Genomic DNA, 15,033 nt, shown 5'->3' with positions numbered 1-15,033 from the left:
TTCAGCTCAACGCATCAAGGCAAGCTGCATTCACTCTTCAACACAGTATCTCCTGCATATGTATTTACTTGTCAGTTGTGAAAATCTTAACCTCTCTGGGACACACTAGTCAACAGCCAGTGAAATAGCAGGGCGGCAAATTCAAAACAACAGAAATCTCATTATTCAAATTTCTCAAACATACAACTATTATATCCCATTTTAAAGATACACTTCTCGTTAATCCAACCACAATGTCCGATTTCAAAGAGGCTTTACGGCGAAAGCATAACATTAGATTATGTTAGGACAGCGCCGAGACGACAAGACAAACCACACAGCCATTTTCCAAGCAAGGAGAGGCATATTGCGTGGATTGATTTATATTGACTCGTATTGATGTGATGTCCAGTCTGTCCCCATCCAGTTGCCGTGGCCCGGCTACCAGAACCGCTTTGCCATGGACCCACGCATCATGAGCCACCAGGCGGCCATGGCCTACAACCTGAACCTGCTGCAGGCCCAGAACCGGGGCTCGCCCATCCCCTACGGCGGAGTCACACACCCCTCCCCCTTGGGCATGGGCCAGCAGACCAGTCCCGACAAGGAGCTTCAGGCTGATTCCGTCAGAAACGGTGTGTAGCAAATAAGTTGAAGTGCTTTAATGTGGAAATTGGTAGAAACTGTGTGAAGTCGGTGTCTTAGCACAGTAACTCAAACACAGCACAGTAGCTGAAAAAGTGGCTGCATTTTTGAACCCCCCTCAGGTAAAATGGACGGGTGTGCAAAGTCCGAGCAGAGCCGGCTGCAGACACCAGAGAGGAAGACCTCGGAGATGAAGGACAAACAGGTACGTTGTTGACTCGCTCTGTAGTCACGCTGTGGGCTTAGTTGGTGCTTTATCACAATGAGAAAAATGACTTTTACTAGTCTCCATTAAAGCCTCTATTTAGCAATAATTGAAATAATACATTATTTCAAAAAGGAGTTTTGCTTTGCTCACATGTATTTATAGAAATAAGTATTGATAGAGCGGTTGGTTGTTTAGCAACAAAACCGACCTGTGTACAACTATGGGGCAAAACAGACTGGGTTGGCCTGATTGTTGACAACCTGTAAACTATATTTAGTCTCCAATGTTTATTGAAAACAAATACATTTGCACAATCAGCACTTGTTTTCTCTCAAGTCCATCGTTGCAATTGTTGGTTAGCGAGCTAGCGAATTTGAGCCATATTAGCATAAACGCGACATCAGTCAAAACACCACGTGGTATCAAGAACAAGATAAAACTGGCTGAACCGAGCCACCTGCGATTCCCCACCTGGCAGTTTCTTGTCATCGTTTCTATCCATCTGGCACCCAGAATCACAACAATACACAGACTTCTGCCCGAATGAAGCATCGATTTCTTGACGTTGTCAGCTAACCCATTTCTAGCTAATGAATTATTTAGAATTGATACATGTATAAATGAATACGTATATAAGTTAATATAGTTTAATTCATTCTGTAGAATTGCTAAATGAGCAATGTGATTGTAGCCCTGCTCACACTGTTTTCAACTGCTTCAGGGAGAGTGTGATCCGGGCGGTGGCCGGGGTCTGGACTCTCAGACGGACGGACTGGGCTTCCCCAATGCCATGCTCCACCGCAAGGACAACTCAAGCCAAAGACCCCTCAACTACCACCTGGCACCCCCCAACCCGGCCTTTGCCCCCCATCCTGTGGGCCGGGCCTTCCCCCCACAGTACCCCGCCGTGTCCAGGCTCCCCTTTAGGGTGCCGACCCAGCACCCAGGTGGGGGCCCGGCCATGGGCCAGCCTAACCAGCATCACTCGGCCCAGCTATCCCCAGCCTACGCTAGCGGCAGCCACAACCCCTCCTTCTTTGGTGGGGCCATGGCCTCCCACAGGGGTGTGCCGGAGACTGAGGAGGAGGGGCCGGAGGAGATGGGGAATTCCATCAGGTCCCAGATGGGCCACCAGGTGGGGCACCACCCAGCCCTGTCGCAGCCCAGCCGAGTTAACAGCTTCGGAGAGGAGAATCAGGAAGGAGGCCTGGGAGATGGGATGGGTGAGTTCTACCATAGAGTTCAAATTCTACGAGTGCTACTCTTTTTTTATTTATTTTTTTTATTTTTTTGCCCCCTCTAACCGGGAGGTTTATTCAAAGCAAGGGAACAATAACAACAAAATAGCAAACAAGAATCTGTAAATATTGAATATTCTTGTTGTGATACCGGTAGGTATACAGGTGTAAATGTATATCTGTGTGTTGCGTTACAGTCTGGGCTGTGGTTCAGGAGGGGCCAGTTTGGTCCACAGATGGTCCCAGAAGGCAGGCTGCAGGGTTGTGTGACGGGGCCGGTCCAGGTAGGTCCTGGTCTTGACCATTCTGGCCAGACTGTGGTCGGCAGATGTCTGCCTATGTGGGATGTCCTCCAGGATGAGGAAGTCCCTGTGCTCCACCAGCAGATGGAGAGTGGCCAATCTCAGCTCCATCGAGCACCAGTTACTGCGCAGGAAGTGGTGGCTGGCGTAGAGGCTCGTTGTGATGTTCTCCACGATGTCCTTCCCTAGCTGGAAGTCCCTGCTGTGCAGACAGAGACATAGGAAGGGAGGCCTCCTCTCTTCCAGGTTGAGCAGCAGCTGTTCCACCACCCAGCACTTGTCTTTTCTGCTGTACAACACAAAGGCATCATAGCGGTACCTGGGGTTGGGCCTCCGCAATCCTGCCTCCAGCCAGCCTCTGGCAATGTGGAAGAGGGCCAGCTGATGGAGCAGGACCACCAGCATGAAGAGGAGCAGGGCCAGGGAGGTGCAGAGGAACAGGACAAATCCCAGGTCCAGGGTACAGTTGTCCTCCAAGTTCTGGATATCGTTAGCATTTTTGCATGTCAGCTCCACTTCTCCGGCCTGAAATAAGATGTCCTGGACTTGTTTTTGTCTCTGTGCCCAGGTGATTAGCCAAGCATTGTCACAGCTGCAGTACAGGTGAGGATCTGTGAATAACGTGTACCTCAGGCTGATCAGGGGTTCTGCGACGCTTTCCATCACGGTGAACTCCTCAACGATTCGCACTGCCAGCTGCCTAAGGGAGTGCAGGTTTCTGCTCAGGTCCTCCTCTAGACTTAGGATTCCACAGTCGTTAAGGTTCAGGCTCTCCAGCCTGGTCAGGTTGTGGAACATAATGGCCAGCCCTGGCTGCAGGTAAAGGTCCAGTTCTTCCAGCTTCAGATACCTCAACTGCACAAGCCTGTTCAGGTCAGTCATGTCCGTAAACTTGGCATAGAGCTTCGACTGAAAGTCAAACTCCTGCAAGGAGGGGAAGTACTTAGCGGCGAAGTGAGACCCACACAGGAGGCGCTATGTCTTGGCCGCGAGGCTGACGACAGACTGGAAGAATGGCCTCCAGCAGTCTTGGAAGTACACGGTTGGGACACAGAGTCTAAGGGCCAAGCCTGGTTTTGGGGTCGCTGCCATTGATAATGGTCAGGTTGTAACACACTGAGAAAATTGTCATGTGCATCAACCCCTGAGGGAAGATTCACACTATTCTCTGACTCACTGGTTGGATGGAGAAAGTTTCCTGAATCTATATTCTTTAGGGAAGTAAGGTGGATTAATGCATGAGCTTCGACGTGAACAACTGGGTTATCTTCCAGTGTTATGGTCTCCAAGCTTCGCAGCCCGTAGAAAACATGCTTGATAATCTGTGAGATATTGTTACTTCTTAGGTCTAGGAACCTTAATTGACCATGTCCATTAAATGTTAAGTAGACAACAGTGGAGATTTGATTGATTGCTAAATCCAGCCGCTCCATATGTGTGAAACAACAGAACTGCTCTGAGATGTTTGGCATGTTGAGCCATTTCAGAAACAGTGTCTTCAGCCAAGTGACGGGTCCCTTTTGAGTGTCACGAAGAACACCAAGCTCAGCTTTGTCAAAAAGGGAAACTCATCTTGGTGACATTCTTCAGATAATGTATCAAGCTCAAGTTTATGCTGGCATGAAATCCAAAGCCAACAAGAATTATCATCTTTATACCCAAGCAGTTTTTGACTGTAGATGTGGTGTAGTTCCTGAATTTACAGTGATCTAATTCAGGTTGTGTGATTGAGAGTTTGAATACCGTCTCACAAACTGACTCGAAGGAAATGCTTTTCTCGTCAAAGGGAAAATAACCTAATCCGTTGATACCAGACTGCAGAAGCTGTTTCTGTACCTCATCGATAGCGGGCAAAGATCGAGATGAGATGTTTTCAAAGCATTTGAATGCTCCTTTTTCGAAACGACGTGCATTAGGGAATGTAAGAAACACATCTTGAAGACGATAGAAATAAGGAAGCTCAAGAACAGCTCCTTTTTGTTTCAGAGCAGTCCTGGTGTCTCAAAATGACTCTCGTCTGATGTAAAGTCCAGGCTCGTCAATGACTGGGACATATTGACCATCCTACAAAACAAATCAGCGAGCTCCTGTGTACAGGTGTTGACTCAGTTTCTTTAGAAGTGATGAATTGTTACACTTACTGCAGTACAGAAAGAGTTTCTTCACCCTGGACAGCCCCTTGGAAGGTCTCGGGAAGAATCGTGGGCGGACAGCCCTGTATGTAAAGGCTCTTGAGGTTGTCAAATCGAGACAGAGCGCCAGACAGCAGGACAGACCCTTCTCTTATCTCAAGACATAGGGCATGGTAGTTTGACAGAATGATGGAGAGGTTGAGGACACATGCATCCCAGCACGTGGCACTGAGGTTGCCATATGGACATTTAGGGTGAATGAACTCCCAATAGTCAAGTCTTCTCATAGAGAATGTGTTACTCAACCAACTCAGGAACCAACCATCCATGCTGCAAATAGTCCAAACTGAACACTGAGCAGCCTCATCTTTTTTGTGAAGTAGACACTGGTTCAATAAAATTTGGTGATGGTCACACTATAGTTTGTCCAAGGAAATAAATGTCTTGTCCAGAAACATTTCTTGTCATTCAGTGACAAATAAAGGCCTGCGTACAAAGAAGGAAGCGCCTTTTTCCAATGGGACGAGATGTTGGTGAGATGACTTGTCCAGTGGAATGAAGACCTGGAGTTATTTCACTGCTGTGTTGTAGCTGTGTGCATCTCCTGTTGATCTATTTACTGTATACATGTATAGCTTTTGCTGCATCTCTGCAATCTCTTCCTGGTCTGTATTTTATGGCTTGGCCCCGAGAAGCTGTGGGACCCAGATGAGGTCTCCTCTTCAATTTGCTTTTCTTCAGAATCCCTGAGAGGTGGTGGTAGTAGTACTGGTTGTGTGGTCTGTATCTTTGACATGCAACAGTCTGAGGTCACGTTAGACTAAACCGATAGTTCTGGGCACTTCGGTGAGTGCCTCCTGTTGTTGTGGATGGATCCAGTAATCAGTTTTGCCCCTCACTTTTTGTTTTAAAGTTGATGCTGGTATCACTTTCACATAATTACACAAAAGGTCAGGTAATTAGCTATAGGGAAACAACATTTTTGAACTTTGAATGGTTCAAGTAATGGTTAATCCAGAGAAAAATAGTGTTTGACTGAAATTCTTTATTTGAAATGGCTTTCTGAAAACTATTTTCCCTTCGAGTGGCTGGATTTCAGTACCGACCTTAGGCAAACTTCCAAGTTCTTTTTCACCCAGAAAGGATAACATTACACTGTCTACCTTACTCTTTCACAAAATATATAATCCGTTCTCTGAGGAAAGGGGGAAGTTTAATAAACTGTGTTTTTTTGTTAATAAAACCTAACACATTGTGACACTACAGCATTCATCTGGGTTTAATTATGCAGATGTGATTTTAATAATAAAACGCCTTTTATTGAAATGATTCTGTCTGAACATCTCTTGTAGTTCCAGTTTGCTCTCACACACCTTGGTTGGGCTGTGAGGTAGCGACCGTAGGCTATGGCTTGTTTTTAATTGAAGACTTTGACCGGGTCCAGAAACAACCCCTTGACACTACAACTTTGATATTTTCATATCTAAAGACACTCGGACATGCCTAGGTTTAAGCAATCTGGTGATGACTCCTAGTCTTCCAATGCTTCTACTACCTAGGCAAACACTTGAGAGAAAATACCACTCAAACTATCTTTTGGTATTTGTTGGTTCACTGTTGGTACACTCCCAAAATGTTTTGCATGTCAGCAATTACTCTTTCAATATATAGAACTTTCAAAATACAGCAAGTGTCACAGAATGTTTTTTGCATCATATGATGTGACAGTAAAATAATAATTTTTTTTTATACAGTATCAAACCATAATCTAACAATCGTGCTCCCTCTTTTCCTACAACAGACCCACTAACTCTGGAGGCCCTGAGCCAGCAGGCGCGGCTGGGCCAGTGGGGTGAGCCCGGGCCCTTCCTCCAGGGTGGTGTGGCCTTTCCTCTGCCCCAGCAGCTGGCCCATCTAGCCCAGCCCGGCCTAGCCCGCTTCCCCCCTCAGCTGCTGGCACGGGCCAACTGGAGAATGTGCGCCGGCATGGAGGACGAGGCTGGCGGACCGCCTTTCACCAGGTAACCTTCAGGGCCGTGAGAGGCTTTGTCTTGTTCTCTCCCTCACGCTCTTTCGATCTCGGGCTGTTTTTCCTCTCGCTCTACCGTTCACACCCTCTCTTTCTACTGACTTGATTGCCTTTGGATATTAATGGTATATATATATCCATCTTCTCTCCTCCGTAGGTTCCCAGGCCTCCTGCGAGAAATGCCACCCCAGGATCAGCCCGATCCCAGGGACCCGGTTGAGATGCAGCCCCCTCCCCAGTCCCGCCTGCTCCAGTACCGCCAGGTCCAGTCCCGCTCCCCAGGAGACCCCTCCTCCCCCTCGTCCGTAACCTCCAACCACACCGGCCCCTTCCCCCCTGGCCCCTATCCCGGCCGAGATCCCACCAGCCACGAGCTGGAGCTCCTCAATAACCCGGGTCTCCAGCAGCACCCGGGGAACCAGCTCTACAACCCCAACACCTACCCCCACCAGCTGGGCCACTCCACTACCCCGCCCCCGCAGGTCAAGTACCTCCTCCAGGAGGCCCAGTGGCCTCACGGCGGAGCTGGCGTGACCCAGAACCACATGCTGGCCCAGGGCCAGGGCTTCCCCTATGGGCTGCCCGTCATGGCCCACCCCAGTAGACAGGAGCAGGTCCACCTCATGCAGCTCCACCACCACCAGCAGCAGCACCAACAACAGCAGCAGCAGGGTCAAGGCCCAGGCCAGGAGCCCTACCACCCTCTCTCCCCCAGAACAACAGGTGCCACCGCCCTTCACAATGTAGAAGAGGTAAGGACCATGCTCCATCCGTGTGTGTGAAGAATAGAGTTGCTGTGACTATTATACTAGTGTGCCCCGTCTGTCACCGTTACTAGTATGCCCTGTCTGTCGCAGTTTTGTGCTACAGTATACTGTCTTTTCGCCTCACTTCCAATGCTACGTTTTAGCATGGACGGGTGCATGCAAGTATATTTCAAGATTTTAATACATAAATGTTTGTAAAAAATATATAATATTCTCACCATCACGTCACAGGAAATGGAAGCTGCGACTTTCTCACTCTGTAATTAGTTTTTCTGACCTAAAAATGACTGTGAGAAAAGGAGACATGTATCAGTTAATGTGCAGCATATTGCTCAGAAGCTCTCTGGGGGGGCCCTAAAGCTGGGAAAATAATTAACTTTGTCGGAGTAGAAAGTTAAAGCCTGGTGATTGAGGACAGGAGATGCTAGGGCATAGCATTAAGGATTTCTGTGGGTGAAGGTGTGGTCCAGGGTTTGGGCAACCCTTGTCCTGGAGAGCTACAGTGTGTGTGTGCGTGTGCGCATGGTTGTTCATTAGGCACCAAACGGGCAGGGACTACATGGACTTGTCCAACACTCATTTTTGTTTCCCAGTGCAAAATGTTTGAAAACGTTATCCGTTGTGGTCCCTAATGAACACGACTAAGACATTTGGTCCTACCCAGCTGGGTCAGACCACAGAGTGAATAAGCAGCCCTCTCCATCCTACGTATGTGTTATTGTCTAGCCTGTTCGATTAACGGGGCAGCCTAGTCGACCTTGTGGCATTTTCCTTATTAGATTTTAACAGGCAATTGGAAGACATTGCACTTTTCGGATGCCAATATCCGGTCTGAAAAGGATATTCGGCCACTGTGTATCCAGTTGAAGTGTTAGGACTCTCCAGTGTTTTCGCTGCATTCATTTAGCTGTGGCGTTGCGCCACGGCAAAATCATTGCCCCCGCTGCCCAAAAATATGTGTGTGTGTGTGTGTGTGTGTGTGTGTGTGTGTGTGTGTGAATATACCAAATTAACATAGTATTTTTACCAAACACATTTTTGATAATTTGTCCAGGTTCAACATCGTTCTAAAAGTTATTTAGCTCTTTGCGCCGCTGTGGCAGTCAAACCTGCCTGAGCAGCAAACGCAGTGCACCGTCCTCAAGACGGTCGCTAGTCAGACCTGGAGAGACGGCTCACCCCTCACCTAGTCAAGTCTCAACACTGCCCTAGTCAAGGCTCACCCCTCCTAAAAAATATGTTTTGGGGGAAAAACGGCTAACTTCTAGCAATTCTACACATGGGGAAGAGAAATGTGCAGTTTTATAGCTAATCAAAAAATATATTTTTCCCCCTTTTCTCCCCAATTTTGTGATATCCAATTACTATTTTGTCTCATCGCTGCAACTCCCCAACGGGCTTGGGAGAGGTGAATGTCGAGTCATGCGTCCTCCGAAACATGACCCGCCAAGCCGCGTTTCTCAACACCCGCACGCTTAACCCGGAATCACCGTTCAACTGATGATTGAAGTCAGCCTGCAGGCGCCCGGCCCGCCACAAGGAGTCGCTAGAGCGAGATGAGTCAAGTAAAGCCCCATCCCGTCCAAACTCTCCCCTAACCCGGACAACGCTGTGCCAATTGTGCGCTGCCCTATGGGACTCCCGGTCACGGCCGGTTGTGACACAGCCTGGGATAAACACCCCCCCCCCCAATGCGACCAACATTTCCAGAGAAGAAAGGGTCTCACAGGGTGATGAGTATAACACTGTCATTCTCCAAAGGCTCAGCTCACCACAGTCATCAACACCTTTGGATGGTGTTCTGGTCCGAGGGCCGTTCTGTTTTCATACCACTGTGCCAATTTTGGCACGGGTGTTTTTCTCAACTGCTCTGCGTAATGCTCAGCCTGTCCCCTCACGTGGCTCTTATCACGTCTTATTGGTTTTCCCATGAGTTTTCCAGGATTTTAATCATGATTCCCTGCATGTTCCCAGCTTACAGGAACTGTAATGGGCACTCTGGCAGAAGAGTGAATGTGTTGTGTAAGTGAAATGAGAACGTTGTGATTGACCTATATTGTCTTTTTTTCTCTCTCCTTCCTTGCCTCCCTTCTGTGTCCCACCTGTCTCTGTTATTTTCTTTCTCCCTCTCTCAGTATGAACCCAGGGGTCCCGGGCGGCCCCTCTACCAGCGGCGGATCTCCTCCAGCTACCCAGACGAGGGATCCCCCGCCAACGCCGCCGCCTTGGTCCAGCAGCAGCCACAGCCCTGCCCGTCAGACCCCCAGGAGCACCCCCACACACACCAACACCCTCACCCCCACCAACACACCCACCAACACCCCCACGCCCCCTACGGCTACCCCCCGCCCGAGCTGTGGCCCGGCAACGGGGGTGGCCCCGGCCCGTTCCAGAACATTCCATGCAATGGAGCCAGCACACTCATTCAACACCGGGACCTCCTAGGTATGTATCAGAAGCACCACAAATGACTTTTTAAACCGTTATCAAACTGTTATAGTAATTATTCAGTATTCTATTGACTATGTACCTGAACGAGGTACAGTGCAGATCAAGTGTAGCCTACTGCACTCATTGTACTTGGCAGTGATAACTCTAGCAGTGGCAGGTGAGAGCCAGTCGGGTGTTCACTTTCTGACGGTTGTCATTAGGGTTTGACCTAGTGAATATAATTTGAAGGCTGTTGGCTTGTTGGCCACTGTAAGGTTGATGAATCCTCATGCTGAAATGCCTGTCATGTGGCTGTCATTGTCAATGATTCCATCAATGCAAGCGTGACAAAAGCAAATGTGTCAGTTTCCTTCCTAAGTGACCATTTTGTTCTCCTGACATTGACAAGTAACCCACAATGTATTGTATATTTTGGAAGTTGAAAGTAATCTCTTCAGCCCTAATTTCTCCTCTTTCCCTTCTTCCTACTCTTTCCCCTTTTGCTCTGCTGCCTCTCGTCTTTCCCCTCCACCTCATCCTTCTTCCTCCCTTCCTCCTCCTCCCTCTCCAGTAGCTTCCAAGGCCCTGCGGCAGGCAGCAGAGGAGCAGATGAAGGCTGAAGCGGCAGCAGCAGTAGCTGCGGCCCAGCCTCCCGCCCACTCCCTCCAGCACCTCGGACAATTCCCCCCTCTCATGCCCAACAGCAAGCAACAGCCGCAGCAGCAGCAGGCCCCCCCAGAGCCTGGCCAAGGCCCCGGGGGCCCCCAAAACCCTGGAAAACCCCCCACCATGTCCTACGCCAGTGCCCTCCGCGCCCCACCCAAACCCAGAGCTCGTCCCGAACAGGTCAAAAAGCACAGCGACCCACTTTCCCTACTCCAAGAGCTGAGCATAGGAAGTTCAAATGGTAGCAATGGATACTATTCCTATTTTAAATGAGTTTCACCCCTGAGAAATACCCCCTAGAAAAATAGAAAGAAAAAAACGTAAAATATAAAGAAAGAAAAAAAAGATAATAATGGCAAAACTTTTGAGAAAAAGACACAAAAAAAAAACAGTACAAGTGCTTTTACAAATCGTTTCTATTCATCGTTTTTGTTTCCCGCTTTTTTGTTTTGTTTTAAACTTTTATTTGTAACAGTCAAATTTTTCTTCTGTTTCACATATCTGACATAAAAATAAATAAAAAAATATGTAAAACATAAGTATATATAATGGCTGCATTACCGGTATATATACATACACATTATGTATATATGAATATATGCTTATATTATGTACACTTATATATGTACGTAATGCAAAAAAAAAAAGTTGAAAAATAAACATAAAATGATTTTAAAAACAAAAAATTTGGTTGACCACTTGGCTGCCTGTCTGTTTTCCCTTGTTGAAGTTGGTTATGTTGGCCACGTTTATAATTTTTTTTGTCCGTTTTTTAAAATTTTGAGTGGACTTTCTATGTCTTGATTTTCATCATAGTTGTGTCAACAGCGAAAAAGCTCAGTGGTCAACTAATTTCATACAAAATATATGGAACATTGTATAGAAGTAGATACATTTTCCTCTAATCTGTACATATAAAGAAAATAAATGACTGAGTTGTATGCCACAGACATGTACCTAAATTCCTGTATCATGTTAGAATTTACATTAGACTTCATTTGGTTTGCTTTTAATCCTTAACCTTAGACATTCTCACCTGAAAATCATCTTCAGTGACAGATTAGTGGAGTAAATGGCATTTTTACATACATGCAAACACACACGATTCAGAATAAAACTATTACTTTATTATACATTTATACAAATGTGTTGGTTGCTCGTCGATTCCTTTTTTTTTCAACTGCCCTCTCGTTTAAAAGATAAAAATATAGGATAGATGTTGATTGATGATAAGCATGCAAAGCCACATCGAAGTGAGGTCCACTGTTGTCTGGTTCCAACTTGGAAAAACTAGTTTCAGGAAGAACCATGGTATGCTTCCTCTGCCGTTTCATCTGAGGCCAGTTAACCACTGTCTTTGAAGTAGGCGTATGGCGTGATGGGGTTCAATTCCAAAGTGTTACATGTCCAATCACATGTCGACCAAACATCTAATCAGTTAAGCAAAACTGCAGATAAAAAAAAAATTGTACGTGGAGAAACTTGAGACAAACTGCATAAATGAGTGGATGGGTAAACGTGAGTCATAACTAAGGCACGGCTGCTGAGGGAATCTGAAGGTATAGAGAGGGATGACGGCCAAGTTGGAAAGATTTTTATTCACGTTGAGTCTACGTCAGTTATCTCCTTGTTTTTCTTTGACCCACTTCAGAGCTTTACGGTCATTTAGAAAGGCTTGAGAAAGATCCTGTCACCAACTTTCCCCAACATTCTCTGGTATTTCTGAAATCCCGGTTTGAGGTTTTCTGGAATCAGCAAGGGAGTAAGCAACTAGGGAATCATCTGACTTGGAATTATTCAACCAGGATTTCTAAAAAACCTGGGAATTTGGGGAATTTTGCAACCCTAGACTATTTTTGCAACCCTAGACTTATGTAGGACTTCGGCCCGAAAGAATACCGGCTAGTTTAGACCAGTGCCATCAGTTACTTTTTGATTCTGTCTTATCATCTGAGTTGTACTGGTACTGCAATACCAGTCTTTTTCACCGATATTCCATGTACTCTGTCATCAGCGGACATCACTTTTAGCTACCAACCGCTTGCTCTGATTTGGTATTCTGTCTGTTTGCCCTGGCAATTTACCTGGAAATTTAGACAGAAAAAACCATTATGCTTTTATTTTGATGACTCAAAATGTTTCAATTGTTAACAAATAAATGCAATCAGTGTAGGTTATTTTAACCACAAAAGAAAAAAAATTGTTCAGGCGTTTGTCTGACTTTTTTCTGACATGCATTCCATTCAGTGATGTATTTTGTTTTTAGGGTGCCACACGTATCTTGTGAGTGAAATCTATTTGCATTTTTGTAAAATAATTTGCAAACAACCATCAAGCTGTCCAATCTTTATACATTTGTATGGTGTGCACACTCAAAAAATAAATTGCCTGTAGGATAAAATTATTATGACAATTATTGACGATTATTATCAAATGCAAATTTGTGACTGATTTTGATTGACTTGGTAGATTATTTTTTGTGTGTAATAGCCACTGTTGTCACGTTTACTGGAAACCATTTTCTCTCAACTTTTCATGATTCATTTGTGTTGCAGCCTTTTCTCCCCCATCAAATATATATTTTTAATTGGTTAATGGTTTGTTTCAGTATATTTTAATAAAATACCCTTGGAATCTAACTGGTACATTTTATGTAACTATTTAGTCATTTATTTTAATGTATGAGCCCGTCAATCACTAGTTTTTTTAAGAGTCAAACATGCTGTCAGCTATTCAGGAAGCAAATCTAGTTGGAATGAAAAACATCTCCTCTTAAACATAGTTGAAACGATCATTCAAAACATTTACGGGGACTTCAGTTTATTTGAATTTTCCAAGGTCCAGATTCAAGAGGTTGTGAATTTTAGATTCATCACAACAAAAAACATACTTGTAAATATGCATTTTCTAGGTATTTACAAACAAGGTTTAGGGAGTGCCTCAATTTTGTAGAAGCTGTTTAAAAGAAGAGGTATTTAATTATGCAAATTCACAAAATCAACTCATAAAAATGGACATGGACCGTGTTGGCAGTCACAGCATCTTATAGTAATATAACTTTTTAAATTAATTTTTATAAGATGGTGTCTGGCTGCTTTTACAAAGTTTTTTTTGTTGCAGGCATATAAAATGTTATTTTACTGTAGCATACTTATTTTTAAAATCAATGTTGCAGGAATTATTTGTCCTTGGTTCAATTTTTCCGCTAAATCCGTTTTAAAAGATATTTTAATTTCAGCGGTGCTTTGTGGTTCGACAATTATTTTTCATGTAAGTCTGTACATTCATTCTGTGCATGCCAAGATGACATGGCTTGTTTATATCCCCGGTTTTATCAAATAGGTTATTGATTTTGTGCAACAACAATAAAAATGTTTTTGTTCTCTCCCTACAAAGTAACATTTTGGTATATTATTTGATGTGTACAATGACTTGTGACATTATGAACAAAAAAGTATGATATTTTACTAACATGTCAATGAATTATGTAATGCTCATGTAAGAGTTGTTTTTCCTCCAAATTATTTAGCTGGGCAAAAGTTTCTCCCAGCCATACGGGGCACATATTATAAACTTTGAACGTCTTTACAACGATGTGGATATCAAATTTGAATCAGTTTTTCACAAATGAGTTGTTGGTTAATCTCTGAATTGTGCAAGACTTATTCCTCACAATTTCTGCAGTGTCTGATCTGTATTTGCGTAAAATCCAAACCATAAGAGATTGAGCTATTCTAAGTGTTTGTTCTTAATAATCTTGTCCAGGAGTAAGTAATAGTAGGTCTGTGCTTGTCTATACCACGCCTTTTTCAGGCCTTTTATTATTGCTTACTCACTATCAGTCATGACTCGTGACCTGACTGACTTTGCATCGAGACCGAAGCTTTTAATTTGTTTGTCGTCAACCAAGTTTGAATGTCAGTTAGCCTCCACCTAGACCCAGTCACATATCATTGCGTGTAAGTGGCTTACGAAGGTTCCTCACGTTGCTTTCGTAAAACAACCTTAACTTGAACGGATGTTTTTGTGGCGGGAGCAGCCTTTTGCCCAGCCAGTAGAGAGCACTGTGTTCAGCCTTTTGTAAAACCACATTTCCTGTTGTCACCCATCTTGTCTCCAGTCTCCTCTATATCTTCCCCTCCCACAGTAAATCAATGGCACGCCTGTTAACTGTTACCCCTCCACTGGATCCACACAGGTGGGCTACATAATGATGAATATTTCCCGTTCACTCTTTTCAATTCAATTGGTGGTGGTCATAATAAAGGATTTCGACTTTGTTTCAAAGGTTTTATTTACATTTTTTTTTTAATTTTTGAATGTGTTTCTCTATTAAAGTGTCTTATTGAATCAGTTACTCTTGTTGTTATTGCAGAGATATACTTCAATCGTTGGATTGGATGAGGTAGAGTTTTATTGCTCGGAGGGATTTCCCTGTGTGGAAAGGAAGTGCACACCATGTGGCTCTATATCCCAAAAGGAACCGAAGGGTTTCACAATTGACTTTACTCTCATTAAGTCGCTGGGTGTCTTGTTTGCCATGGAAGTTATGACTTGTCGTTATGTCACTCAGAAGTAATGTGTTCCCTGAGGAACACAACCCCAACACTGTATCCTTCTTAGGACCGGTTTATCCT

The 15,033-nt window shown here is 44.8% G+C and overlaps 1 protein-coding gene across 1 annotated transcript in view; it reads left to right on the top strand.

Moving 5' to 3' along the window:
- LOC106564877 (probable helicase with zinc finger domain) overlaps positions 1-14,750 on the top strand; it is a 66,187-nt gene extending 51,437 nt beyond the window's left edge. Inside the window, 7 exon segments of the mRNA XM_045691276.1 lie at positions 392-614; positions 747-829; positions 1,554-2,055; positions 6,306-6,525; positions 6,691-7,285; positions 9,436-9,745; positions 10,305-14,750. Of these exon segments, the coding sequence (XP_045547232.1) occupies positions 392-614; positions 747-829; positions 1,554-2,055; positions 6,306-6,525; positions 6,691-7,285; positions 9,436-9,745; positions 10,305-10,669 (2,298 nt within the window). The 3' untranslated portion in view covers positions 10,670-14,750.
- The last annotated feature ends 283 nt before the right edge of the window (positions 14,751-15,033 follow it).

This window comes from Salmo salar, chromosome ssa12, assembly GCF_905237065.1.
Source record: "Salmo salar chromosome ssa12, Ssal_v3.1, whole genome shotgun sequence".
NCBI classification, from domain to species: Eukaryota; Metazoa; Chordata; class Actinopteri; order Salmoniformes; family Salmonidae; genus Salmo; species Salmo salar.
This window is presented reverse-complemented; position numbering and strand designations above follow the sequence as displayed.